Here is a 14998-nt window from a genome sequence, read left to right on the forward strand (position 1 = left end):
GCATTAAATATATCTCGAAGAGGAGGAGAGATAGAAGAGTTTATAATAAAACGAGCTGTACAATGGAAACTTTCCCCACAAACTGATTGATTGAACTAACAAATTGCAAGAGTTTTCAAGAAACTTCACTCTAATCTTACAAAAACTATCATAAATGACCTTAGACTTCAAATGACCATCACAATCATGAGATACTTCAAATAGGTCTTGCCAGTTACATAAGGGCGAGTACCTGATCTGCAAATTCTATATCCACGGTCATTTCATAAACTAGCCAAAAATTCAAGTCGAGCCTAGACGAATTTAGATGAAACTAAAAAAACCAATCTCAATGAGGAATTAGATTCTCCACGCTCTCTAAAATCTTCAAGAGTAAGCCAATCTTGCCTGCCAAATCCACAAAGAAAGGCAGACGCACGGTCCTATCAAATCCCTTTTCCCGGACGGGTTGGCATCGGCTGACAAAGAAAACTTTCTTTTCGGGAAGCTAAAGATCTTCGTCACTGTTGAGCAGCTTTTGTAAAGCACTGAGAGATTCCCCTCACAGTACTTATATATATGTATGCCCATGAAAAGAGAGGCGCTCCGCGTCACGCGTCCACCGACACGCGCAGCATCTCCGTGGCATTGGAAACCATGAAAGAGACGAGCAAAGCTAAAAGAGCCGCAGCCCCAAAAGGTGCTTTCCGGTTCCTGCGAATCGTGGTGCCGGATGCCCGCACAATGACCAGAAGTCAAAATTATTTTACTCTTGTTTTGTCTCTTCTTCTTCTTCTTCTGCACGCTTTACATGAACAGGGGATTCACGAGCGCTGTCGAAAAGTGAACGTGAATATATCTTTTGAGAATGCTTTCGGAGGAGTTGAGAGATATGCCCCGAAGAAAGAGGAGACGTTTAGTTCTCGTTCTGGATTTACCATTTAGGGTGTTGCCTTTAATGATAAGGGAATTTATTCAGTCTTCCCCTGTTGAAAGGAGCAAGATTTTGGATGCGGGAGGCTGATATAAGGGACTGAGATCCCTCTAAGAGGTGAAGGTGCGCGGAAACTGTCTGGATACCATTCGCTCGCTATTCGGAAAGAAAAAGGAAAAGCATTCAGTTTTATGAAATAGTTCGTACTTAGTAACACGTCAGCAAAATTGCTAATGTACTAAAATTACTTACACCAAATTATTAAAAATAGGTCGTATTTACACACAATCCGTGATTTAGGTTCCGAACCCATCAATTTTAGGAAAAGAATGATTTGGTTTTGCTGTGGGTGATTAAAGCCGGTTGGAATTTGTAAACCATATTACTTATCTGGGACAAAGTATACTGAGAGTGCTAAAATTTAGCACAAATAGACATTTTAGTGTCAAAAGTTCGAAAATGCATACTTAAATGTTATTATTATTATTATTATTTTGAAAATTGGGATAGTTAAGTGCCAATTTCGACAAGGACCGCTGTAAATCTAACTTAGCATTATTTTAAAAGTGAATTGGTCTACATGACTTTTCGGAATTGCCTAGTTAATAATCAATGTGCAAAACGATGTGATTTTGTCCCAAATCAATTTTTAATAAAAATATTAATTAAATTAAATTAAAAGACTAATTAAAAAAGAAGATGTAGTAGCGTTTGGCAAGGGTTTTGGAAGCCCTTGCTGTCGCCCCCTCCTCCTAGCCATCACTGAAAAGGACCTGCAATGGAGGGGCGAGGGTTAGCTAGGGTCATTGGGCCCTAAGCAAAGGTTGTGCGACCCTAGCCAACCACTAACGAGGGCCTACTAGCCCTCGTCCAAATCTGGGGTGAGGGTTGTGATCCTCCCCTAAATCCAACGAAGGTTGCTAGCCCACACCCAGTTGGGCCAAGGGTTGTCGGGCCGCTGGCTATGGCGCTCAGGGAGCTAGCGGGCCTTGGCCTGATTGGGCGAGAGCTAATAGGCTCTCGCTAGTGGTTGGCTAGGGTCATCGGGCACTGTCGCCAGCTCTTTTCAATAATGATGGGTGGTGGCAACGAGGAATTCCATAACCCTCGCTAAACCTATTGCTCACCTTTTTCTTTAAAATAACATAGTTTTAAAAATTAATTTTAATTAATATTTATATTAAATATTAATTTTAGGGGCTTTTTATTGATGTGGACAATTTTTTTTTTTTAAGAATTGCCACGTGCATGATTCTTTTTTTTTTTTTTTTTTAAAGATTGCCATGATGGTGAAAGAAGTCGCTGAACATGTCATGTTAGCCGTATGGCTAGAATTTCTCACCATTAGTATTTAAGTGTTCTATTATTCTCCAATTTTTGGTACTTAAGGGTACTTTTTGAAACTTTTGATATTTAAGTGTTATCTCGTATCAAATTTTGATACTTGTAGTGTCTGCACCTCACAAGAGTTGACATGGTTTCATTACCAGTCAACCATTCTTCTATATTAATAAAGCTACGATGTATTGATGCTAATAAGTTTGAATCCCATACTCACTAAGAGTTTCAAATGCACAATGCCTAGTCAGCATCATCTATATTGTACATACCCTATTATTATGATTATTTTTAGGAGGCTTAGATTTTATTAATTATGAGCTTTTTATGCATATAAAGTTAAAATAGTTAAAATGCATAGATGAAAGCCCTAATTTAACTTAATAATCAGGAAGTGGTTCGCAAATGCTTTGTCAAGAAAGTAAAATTAAATTTTTTTTTTTTTAAATTTCAATGTACATATGAATTAATATTTTTGTATATGAAATAAACTTGCATTATATTGGAGATGGATGTGGATATGCAAACACTAACCGTTTTTAGTGGTTGGAGATATTGGAGAGAGTATGTATGACGTTCTTTTGAAGTATAATAGATTTAGAAGGTCCGAGGAAGAAAAATGTGGGCCAACACTATATACAAAGTATAGTATTATAATAATTTTTTGATCTCTAACTACAAGTAAGGCTTCGTTTATTTTAAGAAAATAAATAATTTAAAAAATACTTTCCAAAAAAGGATCGCTTGTTGTCGTTTGAAATAGTTAGCCAATGAAATATATTTTTATCATCAACAATAATTTATATCTAAATAAATTTGTGGAGGATGAAAATATTTTTCATTCATTAATTTTTGTAAGAATTGAAGGATAGACTTGTACGTTAGTTATACATTTAGTGAAAAAATTTGCATGGGACATTCTCCAATCATCAGAAGTTGTCAAGGTGTACTAGGAAACACCACTTTTGTGTAAAGTAAATGAAAACGGAATGACATGCTATTCTTGGACGATAGTTATCCCAATATCTTTGTCATTCAATCTGCGTCTATCTTGATTCTTGAATCTAGTATCTTTTATCTTTTTTTATTTATTTATATATCGATAAGCATGTATGGATCATTTTATTAGTCTTAAGTTAAATTAGGGATTTCCATATTACATTTTAACTCTTTGTATATATAAGAAAGCTCAACATATATAATGTAATAATGCATATATAATATGATGCTTGCTGACTAGGTAATTTGCCTTTTTATATGAGAGCTCTTAATGAAATTCGATTATGCAACATAGAAAAACATATTATTTAATGACAATGTAGAATGGAGAACTAATGACAATGGAATGGGATACTCCTCACTTTAAACAGCATTTAAACACGTAATCGAGATTGGGATTTGATGAAAATATTAGCACATATTAATGTGGCAAAATCACAACGTCTTACATACGTTGATTTTAAAAGACAATTTGGTTCATATAATGCATTGCACTACTATGGGGCCAAACTTTTATGTGGTAGCGTTGGTTGTTGGAGGCAAGCCACCTAATATGATGCTGTCATTTGGGTCCTCATAGACTTTTGTCTAATCAAAACTAATGTTGCTATGTATCCATTGAAGGCCGTCACCATTGATATCCTCTTCCATGATTGTGGATGCAAGTGAATTCGCGATTCCATTGGATGTTGCATTGTCCATGAAGCTTTGCTCGATTGGCCTAGTCGCCAAGTGTGGGTGAGATGCTAGAGCCCATGCGTTCCCTTTTGAATCTATGCAGTCCAGTAGATGCCACTCAGCATGAGGACCCGAAAACAGTGACATTCTCTCTGATGGTTCCATGTTGATGTCTTCGCGACGTGCATCGATTTCGTTGTTGAAGTCGGAAGAATCCTTAAGCCAATGATTTTCTCTAATTCCGATAGGCGTGCTGAGAAATATTGTAGTGCCTTGTTTTCCACTGCTTTCTTCTCTTTAAATCGGATTTTGCACATAACAATCTGCAGTTTATGTATTAAAGAAAATAACAAGGTGTAAAAAATTATGCTATTTTATCAAATAAAGCTATGGATAATGGATACTGAGTTAATTACATGAATGCACCGACCAAAAAAAAATAAAAAATTTCATGAATGCATTGCGATTAACGTGGCTTTCAAAGAACGAAAAAAAAGAAATAGGACACCTAGTAGGTTTTCCAGATTTTCTTTCACGATGAAACCCTAGATTATAAAGGCCACACTATTCGACTCATTACGGCACGATGGTCAACTCAACGTTATGAGAAAAACTCTAACCTGACAAATAGAATATATTTGATCATAGGAATATATTACGGTTCACATGGCTTTCAAAATTTGGCTTTCTAGATTTGTTAACATAATGAACCCTGGAATACATAACTTAAAATACCGACTTAGAGACATTCACACCATACGTGGACTATCATCTCTTATGGTAGGAAATTAACTAGAAACCTTGAGGTATCAACAAATTAACAAAGTTAGAACAAGTGAATTCGACTCACCTCTTGGTTAGGCACGGAGTACTCATGCATAATCCAAGATCCTTTCTCGGTGTTTTGGCTATTGGAAGATGAGCCGTCTTTCACTTTAAAGTTCAAGTGTTTCTTTAGACCGATGACATTATTATGGCAATCTTTGACGTCACTGCTTTGTGCTCCCCTCCAGTATCCCGAACCTGCCGTTCTTTCCACTCTAGACTTCTTCATCTTGAGCTTGGTGAAGACGTACAAGCTTTCTTCCGCGTTCTTGTCGAAGAATTTCCATGGCTCCTTTTCATACACATCGAACTCGTGGATGAATTCTGGAAACACTACCTCCCCCTTCACCTTAGGCGCAAGGCAATAGGAGATGGCTTGTTCGTCGGACGGACAAAATCGATATCCGATGGGAAGCGTATCCGCCATTCTTCCTCTCTCTCTCTGTTTTTCTCTCTCAAGAACTATATGAAACTTTCCAATTCGTGACGATGGTCTTATATAGCTCTCTAACGACTTTCCTATTTTAGCCGGGGGCGATGGTACATTTATAAAATAAGCCAAATAACGTAAACCAAACCCGACGAGGAGGAGACGTAATTGCAGTTAGAGATATTGCACTTTATTTTTTATTCCCTAGTCGGATATGGATTTGATCATCCCGGCCGTTGATCGCGCCGCCCATCTGCCTCAAGCACCGCTCGACCGTTCGTCCAATCCGCTAACCGATTTACCCGACTCGGATTTGAATCCGCGAATCCGGAGAGTCCAGCCGGTACCCCGAACCTGAAGAAAAGGCCCACGCCCAGGTCCGGAGGAGCCCGGCCCGCTTGCCGCGTCCTGCAAGAAAGTTCAAAATTTTCTGCTCGACGCGAATTTCCAACGACGCCCCTGGAGAGCAGACGGCGATTCTCTCGAAGGGCCGGAAACAGGGGGAGGGCAAATCCGTAAAAGCGGATCACTTTCCTCCCCTCGACTCGCTTCGCAATCCCCACGCGCTTCCCCTTTCCCCCACAAATTCGAAACCTCCGAATCCATTTTCCGGCAAGCTTTCCGCGAAGCGAAATCTCTGTCAAGATGAACACCTCCGATATGGTGAGAATCTCTGTTCATCTGTAGAGACGCGTCTCCGTCGATCTCCAGATCTTTAGGCATTTGGGTTCGCGATGTCGTTCGCCCTTAGTTTATTTATTTACTTATTTATCGATCCGTGAATTGCTTTGCTCGGCTCGCGTTGTGCGAAGATGAGGAATGGTGTTCCTTTCTCAGATCGTGCGTGCGGATTTTTGGTCCGGATTTGCGGGGTTCTCGTGGCGTCCATGGGCGTCCAGTGCCTGATTGGTGCTGCTTGGTCAGGGATGGAACGGAGGAAGGGCGAATGCAAGCTTCCTTTCTAGGTCTTTTTTCTGAGGCTGGATGGATGAATGGAAGCGGTGTGGAAATGGTCTTGAGTAGTTGAGCCTGGAATTTCAATTCGGCTGTCTGGTTATGCGCGGTTGCTGATCGGTTTAGTTTTTCTGGAGAAGACAGTCTCTTCGGTTGTTGTCGTGCTTAGTCTAGCGTTCCGCTTTGGGAGGGCTTCTGCTAGTGAGGTCCTAGCTCTAGGGATGCTGGTTGCGTCTGGGTCATCAGATCTGTCCGTAATTGCTTTCGCATCATCTTTCTTCGAGGGAAACCCCTTCTTAAATCTTTAGTATATTACTCTTCTTCTAAAGTGTATACGACCTAAATAAAGTTCAACATCCATCCAAATTCAAAGTCTCATTCAAAATGCTTATACAATAAACAGTGTAAAAATTGTTGCACTACAAAAATGCAATCATTTTTCTTATTCCAAAAATAATGCTCCGATATGTGTATCCTCGTGTGCAACATATTTAATCTTCATTAGTTGATTAGCCAAATATATATAGATCCAAACTATTTAAACATGAAGACGGCTTGTCTTAACTGAATTCCTCCAACAAGATGAAGATGGCTTGACTGATCTGGGGTGACTTAGATTTGATCCGAGCTAGTCATATGGGATATTTATGGTCATAATTATATCTTCCGCTTATTTGAAAGGGTCAGGTTTATGAATGAGCACTCCAGCTTAAAAAAGAAATCAATCTCTCATGTATTGATTGACTCTGTTAAGTTTTTTGTCATCTCCATGCTTTCGCTTTCTTTAAACATTTGAATGTTTTTCTATGGCAATACTACATATTGTGTCAAAACCTCTAATAAACCTTTGAAACTCGTCTAAAATTTTCTCTTAATGACAGATAAACTCATTAATTTGTTTTGGGTCAAGTCCACGTATAAAGGCTCGGATTTAATTGATTCATGAGATTAGCAGAGTGTTCCTTTACAATTCACTAATTGATTTATCAACTAAGATTGAATGGAAGAATCTATTGTAATTTCTACATGAGAATGAAGATAAGAATGGATTAAAAAGCAAAAAATATATAAATATAGAATTTATTGAAATTTTATACATCCAGTGAAAAGTAAATTTGACAACTTATTCATAATTCTTACATCCACAAGAGCTGGGACAAAGTATATTGAGAGTGCCAAAACCCGGTACAAGTAAACACTTTAATGTCAAAAGTTCGAAAATGCATATTTAAATGTTACTTTTTTAGAAAATTGGGACACTTAAGTGCTAATTTCAACAAGGACTGCTGCAAATATGATGTAGCATTATTTTAAAAGTGAATTGGTCTACATGACTTTCCGGAACTGCCTAGTTAATAATGAATGTGCAAAACGACGTGATTTTGCCCCAAAATCGATTTTTAATAAAAATATAATTAACCTTTGAGTTTGGTTAGGTCAAGCTATTTTCCTATTGGGATCTTCTTTTTTTTTTTCTGGCTTATTAGCCAAATAACATTAACTACGTTGTTGATGAGAAAAGCAGATGGCAGTAGGAGATAATGCATCTAATATATCCACAAAGTTGTGCGTTGATGGATTATCAATAAATGTAAAATTTATCTTCATTTCATTATGATCGTGGTTTGGGAAGTTTATAGATGTGGCGCTTCTAGAGCACAAACTTCAAATTTCCTATTAGAATCTGCTTACATTTAAATTTCCCAAAAGGTATATCCACCTTGCGCACCGCCAAAACTCACATATGTATTTAAGTGCATCCACATTGCCAAAAAAAAAATCACATGTACGCGCACAGAATACGTTGTAATCCAGAATACCGAGTTCTTGAGAGAGGAGTGATGATGGAGAGAAAGAAGATAAAACCGATGGAAGGGTGGCCAACCGTTACCGGTTCCACCCATCCGAGAACGACCTCTTCTTCCATTACCTCTCGAAGAAGGTGGAGGGGGATTCGGATGCCATTCCTCCTTTCATGCCCGTGGTCGACATATACGGGGATGACGATCCTTGGGAGATCTTCGATGCGGACTCACAGGAAAGTTTCTACGTCTTCGCTAGGTTGAAGATCATCAAGTCTAGGGTGAAGAGGACCGCCGTTTCCGGGATTTGGAGCAACGGAAATAAGCGAACAATCGTGGACAGTCAAGGCGACACTGTCGGCTACAACGAGCTGTTCACTTTCAAGTCATTGACCGGAAGGGAGAAGACGAAGAACGGACGTTGGACCATGCACGAGCACTCTATGAAGGGTCGAGAGGTATTTAGGTTTCTCAAATTTAATCTTCTATAGTTAATGGATTTAATAAACTCACTACATGATTTTTTTTGAAGAATTTCAAGAAACCCTTTCGGCAGAAAGCATAGCTGAATGATGTTACTCTTGAGGATTATTACCATGGAATGTGAAAAACTACTACCTGTTCATACTATTTTTTGTCATCCTTTGCAAGTTATTTTCTGTTATAACTTACTCAAGCTTTGCCACACAATTTTCATATAATGATTTAGTACACCCTTTTTTCTTTTCTTCAGGTTATTTTTGTTACATTTAAATAGTTAAACTATGCTTTCATATGGTACTTTAACATTTTAGAATAGCTTAATGTCATCTTTCCTATTTTGATCTTTCTTATTTCGATATCAAAACAAAAGATCCGGTTCCTATTTGATTTTTGTATTTTATATTTTCACGTTTGAGTCTTAAGTCAAATACAACCTATGTGTGTTATATTTAAATATTACTTTCATCTTTCAAATTAATATATTCAATTTATTTATTTTATCTAATAATTTAAATTTCTAACTCATACCATAGAATATTTTCAATTAAGATTTCAACGTTTTTTTTTTTTTTCTTTTTATCTGTTGCTGCGTGTTAGGCATTGTTCTTTTCTGTTACTTCAATCTTTATCACAACTACAATCATATTACAATTCTTCGTTAATATCTTTCCTCTCCTAACTTTTGTTTAATTTAATTTCTCTATTTCCGTATACATCTCACTGACCTTTTCTCACTTTTATCTTCCTTGGGCAGTTAGTCGTGTGTGCAATCACCAACCTCGAAATGGCGGAGAAGAGGGGTTCGGAAGTGATAATGATCGGATTGACCAAAGAACATCCCCGAGGAAAAAAGGTTAAACAAATGGAAAATTCTATTTCCCCTCGACATTTATCCATCGTTCCGAAGCCCATACCTCGAAGCCGCCGATTGTGAATTTAGCGCTGTGGGATTACCCCATCAACGTTAACAACGTAACCCATCGTCAAATGTGAAACGTACGTCCAATGCCTATGTCTATGGTTAGTAACACCCCATCGAACCAAGTCCGGAATGAGCCAATGCATCAATCCTGAAGCAAGATCATTCATCATGATTATCCCGTGACGCCATCCGTGATAACCTTCGAAGGTAGCATGACGAAGGTCCATGCACCTCCGTCTTCATCATTCCAAGCTGCTGATGCAAGACAACAATCATGACAGCATCGGTAACAAAAATTATCCAATGACCTATTCCGAGAAAACTTTCGATGAAAGCACAACAGAGGTCGATATGCCTCCATCATCGTGGGCACGAGCTGTTGATGCTCCAGACGATAATCATAACAATGTCGATTTTTATGGCTTACCTCTGATGGCGGCGGCAAGGGCATCAACTCCGGCGCAACCGTGGACGACCGGACCAGAATTAACACTATCTGATCCATATGGTGTTTAAGATTTTGATCATCAAGTGTGAGTTTCTCATGGAAGTACAAACTTTAGGTTTTAGATAATCAGTTACGTAATATTTTTTTCCGACTGGGCGGTGATGTGAAGAAGATGGTTTGCAAGTTATCCTTATAAGACTGTATATTCAATTATCAAATTGTTTCTGATTAACTTTTTGTTATTACAATCTAATAGAAAACCCGAATCAGACAATATATTCGGTATATATGCTTAAACTACGGTGGTCCTGCGGGATATTTTGTCACGGGAAAAAATAAGTGGGTTAACATGTATGATTAACCAAGTATATAGATATTTTTAGGCTTATGGTCTTCTTATGATAATTAATATGATTTAATTTGGTGATTTGATCGAATTCAATTCTAATTCTATAGAACCGAATTAATTAAGGACTGAGTGAATGGCACGATCTACATATGTACCTCCAATTATTATTCTAATTAACGGTTTTCAATCTGGTTTGTTTACAAATTAAACTATTTATATATAAAATGGATATCCAAAATTTGAAACTGAAGTCTTGACTAACTCCATGGATGCTTGTCCTTTTGTGTGAATTGCTTAAGCCTTCAATCATAGGTCGGTATCGTGGCCCTTAAAATTACTAACTCCATGTATGAACCGTCTCGTGATTTTTAGCTTAGGTTAAATTAGGCCTCTCTTTAGTATTCTAATCTTAAGTTTTGACTTTTTTTATTTATTTATAATTTTTGAGGAATACACATATTCAATTTAATTTAATCCGAGAGATACTTAAAACATTTGAAAATATTCAATTAAATATTTGAGAAACGTCATCAACTTTTTTCTAACTTGAATGCTTCAGTTAAATGTGTCATCTTCTGATTCTGAGTGGAATGTGAACCTTTCATTTGATTTGAAGATAGTTGAATGCCCAACAAAAAATTGGGTTGCGTGTGAAGTTTTTTTGGCTTCATTCGTCGATCAATGATAACCTTTTACACTTCATTTAACTCCCAAATTTCAATAAATGTTGTTAGTACCCACCTTACCATTTTCCAAAAATAGAAGATAACATCGTTGCATTGATGGAGAGGAATTGTCGCGATAAATTATGATTAATTGATCACTTTCATTCGATTGAGTTTTATGTTTTTATGGGAAAATATGCATATTACTTGAGAGATTTCGATCCTGTGATATGGACTAAATACAATTTATTCAGGAAAGAAAACACAACAAGTAGCATTCAAAACAGAAAACATAGAAAGATTTCGTTAACTAGTTGCAATTTCATCTTTATAAATTTCATCTTCCTTGAAGATTGGAGAGTTTTAGTAGTAATTAGAGAGAAGGTGGTTCCTCAGTCTTCTTGTTGTCTGCCCATCGCTATGTCGATTTTGAAATTAGGGACAACACATGTCATCAATTTTTCTATTTGAATGGTGGAGTTCAACAACGAGAATGTCTTAGTGGACGAAGAAAAGATAGATTTGCATTCACGTCATCTTTCTTCGAGGAAAACCCCTTTTTGAATCTTTCGTATATTATTCTTCTTTTAAAGTGCATACAACCTATAGAAAGTTCAACATCCATCCGAATCCAAACTCTTATTCAAAATGCTTACATAATTTATACATAATTTATAGCGTAAAGTTTGCTGCCCTACAAAAATGCAACCATTTTTCTTATTCCAAAGACAATGCTCCAATATGTGTAAACTTATCTCCGACAAAATTAATCTTCATTAGTTAATTAGCGAAAAAAAATTGGATCCAAACTATTTAAACATGAAGACAGCTTGTGTGAATCCTTAAACATGATGAAGATGGCTTGACTTGTCTGAGAATATGTAGAGTTGATCCGAGCTAGTCATATAGGATTTTTATGGTCATAATTATAGCTTCACGCTTATTTGAAGGGATTAAGCTTTATGAATGAGCATTCCGAGCTCAAACAAGAAGTATTTTTTCGTGTATTATTTGACTCTATTATGTTTTTTTTTTTGTCATCTCCATGCTTACGTTTTCTTTTAACATTTGGATTTTTTCTATGGCACAACTACACATTGTGTCAGAATCCCTAATAAACCTTCCAAGCTTGTCTAACATTTTCTCTTAATGACCTATAAACTCATTAATTAGTTTTCGTTTAAGTCCACTAGCAAAGGCTTGAACTTAACTGATTCATGGGATTAGCCAAATATTCCTATACAACTCACTCACTGATTTACCGACTAAGATTTATATAATATCAATGAATGTAATAATCTATTATCACCACTACATGAGAATGGAGTAAAAATAAAATAAAGCTATTGAATTTTACATGTCTTAGTAAAAAGTAAATTTTAAACTTACCTATAATTCTTACATCAGCAAGAGTTGACATATTTTGATTACAAGTCAACCATACTTCTATATTAATAAAATTATGTTGTGTGGATGCTAAAAAGTTTGAATCCCATACTCTCTCAAACTTTTGATTAGAAAGACAAAATAACCTAGTCAACATCATCCATATAATACATAGCCTATTATTGTTGTTGTTGTTGTTGTTATTTTCTTTTAGGTGGCTCAGATTTTATTAATGATAAGCTATTATGCATATAAAAAGTTTAAATAGTTAAAATGCATCGCCGAAAGCCCTATTCTAAATAATCAGGAAGTGGTTCATTCATGTTTTGTCAAGAAAGTAAAAATTAAAAGATTTTTTTTTCTTGAAATTTCAATGGACATATCAATTAATATTTTTGTATAAAAATATTTTTCAAATAATTTCTTTTCACGAAACTTACTCTACAATGCTCATGAAAGTGAGGTAATGCCCTTGTATGTCTGTAATACGTTTAAAGAAAAATTTGCATGCAAAATTCTCAAATCGACACAAGTTCCAAGGGCTCACTAGGAAATATCACTTTTTGGTGTGGTAAATGAAAACGGAATATCGTGCTATTCCTGGACAATAGCTATCTCAATATCTTTGTCATTCTCTCCACATTTATCTTGATTCTTGAATCTAGCCTCTTTTAATCATCTTCATTTATATATTTCGATAAGGATGCAGAGATCACTTCATTATTCTCAAATAAAATTAGGATTTCCAAATTGCATTTTAACTCTTGGTATATATGAAAAAGCTCAACATATATAATGTAATAGTGAATATATATTATGAATGCTTGCTAACTCAGTAAATTGCCTTTTTATATGTGCGCCATTAATGAAATTCGATCATGCAGTATATAGCATAGAAAAACATTTTGTTTGATGACAATGTAGAATGGAGAACTAATGACAATGGAATGGGGTACCATTCACTTTAATCAAAATATTAACATGTAATTGCAATTAGGATCCAACAAAAAATATTAGCACATATTAATGTGGCAAAATCACAACATCTTAAATTCATCAATTTTAAGAGACAATCCGGTCCTCATAATTTCTCCTAGACTCATTGAACAATTGCTCAAGTGCTTCCACTACTGTGGGGATGAACTTTTATGTGGTAGCATCACTTGTTGGAGGCAAGTCACCCAGTACGACTCCATCTTTTAGGTCATTGTAAACGTTTATCTAATCAAAATTAATGTACTTATGTATCCATTGAGAGTCGTCACCATCAGTATCCTCTTCCATGATTGTGGACGCAGGTAAATTCACGATTCCATTGGATGTCGCATCATCCATGAAGCTTTGCTCGATTGGCCTTCCTACATTGATGAAATCCTCAATATCTGACGCAGAGATCGCCAAGTGCGGCCATCTCTTACGCTTGCCGCGTCCTTGCGGTCCTGCAAGACAGTTCAAAATTCTTTGCTCGACGCGAATTTCCAACGACGCCCCTCGAGAGCCGGCGGCGATTCTCTTGAATGGCCCGAAACCGGGGGAGGGCAAAACCGTGAAAGCGGGATCACATCTCTTACCCGGCACTTTCCCTCGATTCGCTTCACACATTTTCCCGCACTTTCCCCTACAAATTCGAAATCCCCCGAATCCGTTTTCCAGCAAGCTTTCCGCGAAGCGAAATCTCTGTCAAGATGAACACCCCCGCGATATGGTGAGAATCTCTGCTCATACGTAGAGACGCGTCTCCGTCGATCCGTGAATTGCTTCGCTCGGCTCTCGTTGTGCGGAGATGAGGAATGGCGTTCCTTTCTGAGATCCCGCGTGTGGATTTTGGGTCCGGACTTGCGGGGTTGTCGTGGCGTCCATGTGCGTGCGGTGCCTGATTGGTGCTGCTTGGGAAGGGATTGAATGGAGGGAGGGCGAATGCGAGCTTCCTTTCTAGGTTTTTTTTCTGAGGCTGGATGGATGAATGGAAGCGGTGTGGAAATGGTCTTGAGTAGTTGAGCCTGGAATTTCGATTCGGGTGTCATGCGCGGTTGCTGGTCGTTTTAGTTTTTCTGGAGAAGACAGTCTCTTCGGTTGTTGTCGTGCTTAGTCTAGCATTCCGCTTTGGAGGGCTTCTGCTAGTGAGGTCCCAGCTCTAGGGATACTGGTTACATCTGGGTCATTAGATCTGTCCGTAATTGCTTTCGCATCATGTTTCTTCGAGAAAAATCCCTTTTTGAATCTTTAGTATTCTTCTTTTAATGTGCATACAACCTAAATAAAGTTCAACATCCATCCAAATCCAAAGTCTCATTCAAAATGCTTACACAATTAAGAGTGCAAAATTTGTTGCACTACAAAAATGCAATCATTTTTCTTATTCCAAAAGCAATGCTCCGATATGTGTATGCTCATGTGCAACATATTTAATCTTCATTAGTTGATTAGCCATATATATATATGCGCGCGCACACGTGTGTATATTGGATCCCAACTATTTAAACATGAAGACTGCTTGTCTTAACTGAATTCCTTTAACAAGATGAAGATGGCATGACTTATGGGTGGTGATTTAGATTTGATTTGAGCGAGTCATATAGGATTTTTATGGTCATAATTATATCTTCCCGCTAACTTATCACCAGGAAGAATCATTGCTTGCTGGTATATAATGTTACTAAGCAAGGGGAAAAAGCCACTCAGTGCAATTATGTGGTCCGTTGATACATACTATACCCGGTCATGGATCTAGCTATCCATGGGCTCGCCCCATAGCCAGATCACAAAGGCCTGAATGTGATTATGAACGGGATAGAGTAAGGACATC

At 37.3% G+C, this 14998-nt stretch overlaps 2 protein-coding genes across 2 annotated transcripts; one reads left to right on the forward strand and one right to left on the reverse strand.

Moving 5' to 3' along the window:
* Positions 1 to 4023: 4023 nt before the first annotated feature.
* Positions 4024 to 5180, reverse strand: LOC104452256 (NAC domain-containing protein 83). Its single transcript, XM_010066752.2, has 2 exons — positions 4779 to 5180; positions 4024 to 4251 (listed from the first exon to the last, which is right to left on the reverse strand). The coding sequence occupies exons 1-2, from the start codon at positions 5178 to 5180 to the stop codon at positions 4024 to 4026; spliced, it is 630 nt and encodes a 209-aa protein (XP_010065054.2).
* An 815-nt stretch (positions 5181 to 5995) lies between these two features.
* Positions 5996 to 9808, forward strand: LOC104427940 (protein BEARSKIN1-like). Its single transcript, XM_039314673.1, has 4 exons — positions 5996 to 6092; positions 6207 to 6391; positions 7972 to 8397; positions 9177 to 9808. Exons 1-4 carry the CDS (start codon positions 5996 to 5998, stop codon positions 9354 to 9356), a joined length of 888 nt encoding a protein of 295 aa, XP_039170607.1. The 3' UTR covers positions 9357 to 9808.
* The last annotated feature ends 5190 nt before the right edge of the window (positions 9809 to 14998 follow it).

The sequence above is a fragment of the Eucalyptus grandis genome, chromosome 6 (genome assembly GCF_016545825.1).
Source record: "Eucalyptus grandis isolate ANBG69807.140 chromosome 6, ASM1654582v1, whole genome shotgun sequence".
Taxonomy (NCBI): Eukaryota; Viridiplantae; Streptophyta; class Magnoliopsida; order Myrtales; family Myrtaceae; genus Eucalyptus; species Eucalyptus grandis.

Bases quoted from the DNA above. Each gene is read 5' to 3' on its own strand.
- LOC104452256 (XM_010066752.2), bottom strand. From the start codon at position 5,180: ATGGCGGATACGCTTCCCATCGGATATCGATTTTGTCCGTCCGACGAA. The intron at 4,252-4,778 runs GTGAGTCGAATT...CATAAACTGCAG, and splicing joins ACTCCGTGCCTAACCAAGAG to ATTGTTATGTGCAAAATCCG.
- LOC104427940 (XM_039314673.1), top strand. From the start codon at position 5,996: ATGAGGAATGGTGTTCCTTTCTCAGATCGTGCGTGCGGATTTTTGGTC. The intron at 6,093-6,206 runs GTGCTGCTTGGT...GGTCTTGAGTAG, and splicing joins GGGCGTCCAGTGCCTGATTG to TTGAGCCTGGAATTTCAATT. The intron at 6,392-7,971 runs GTAATTGCTTTC...AGTTCTTGAGAG, and splicing joins CTGGGTCATCAGATCTGTCC to AGGAGTGATGATGGAGAGAA.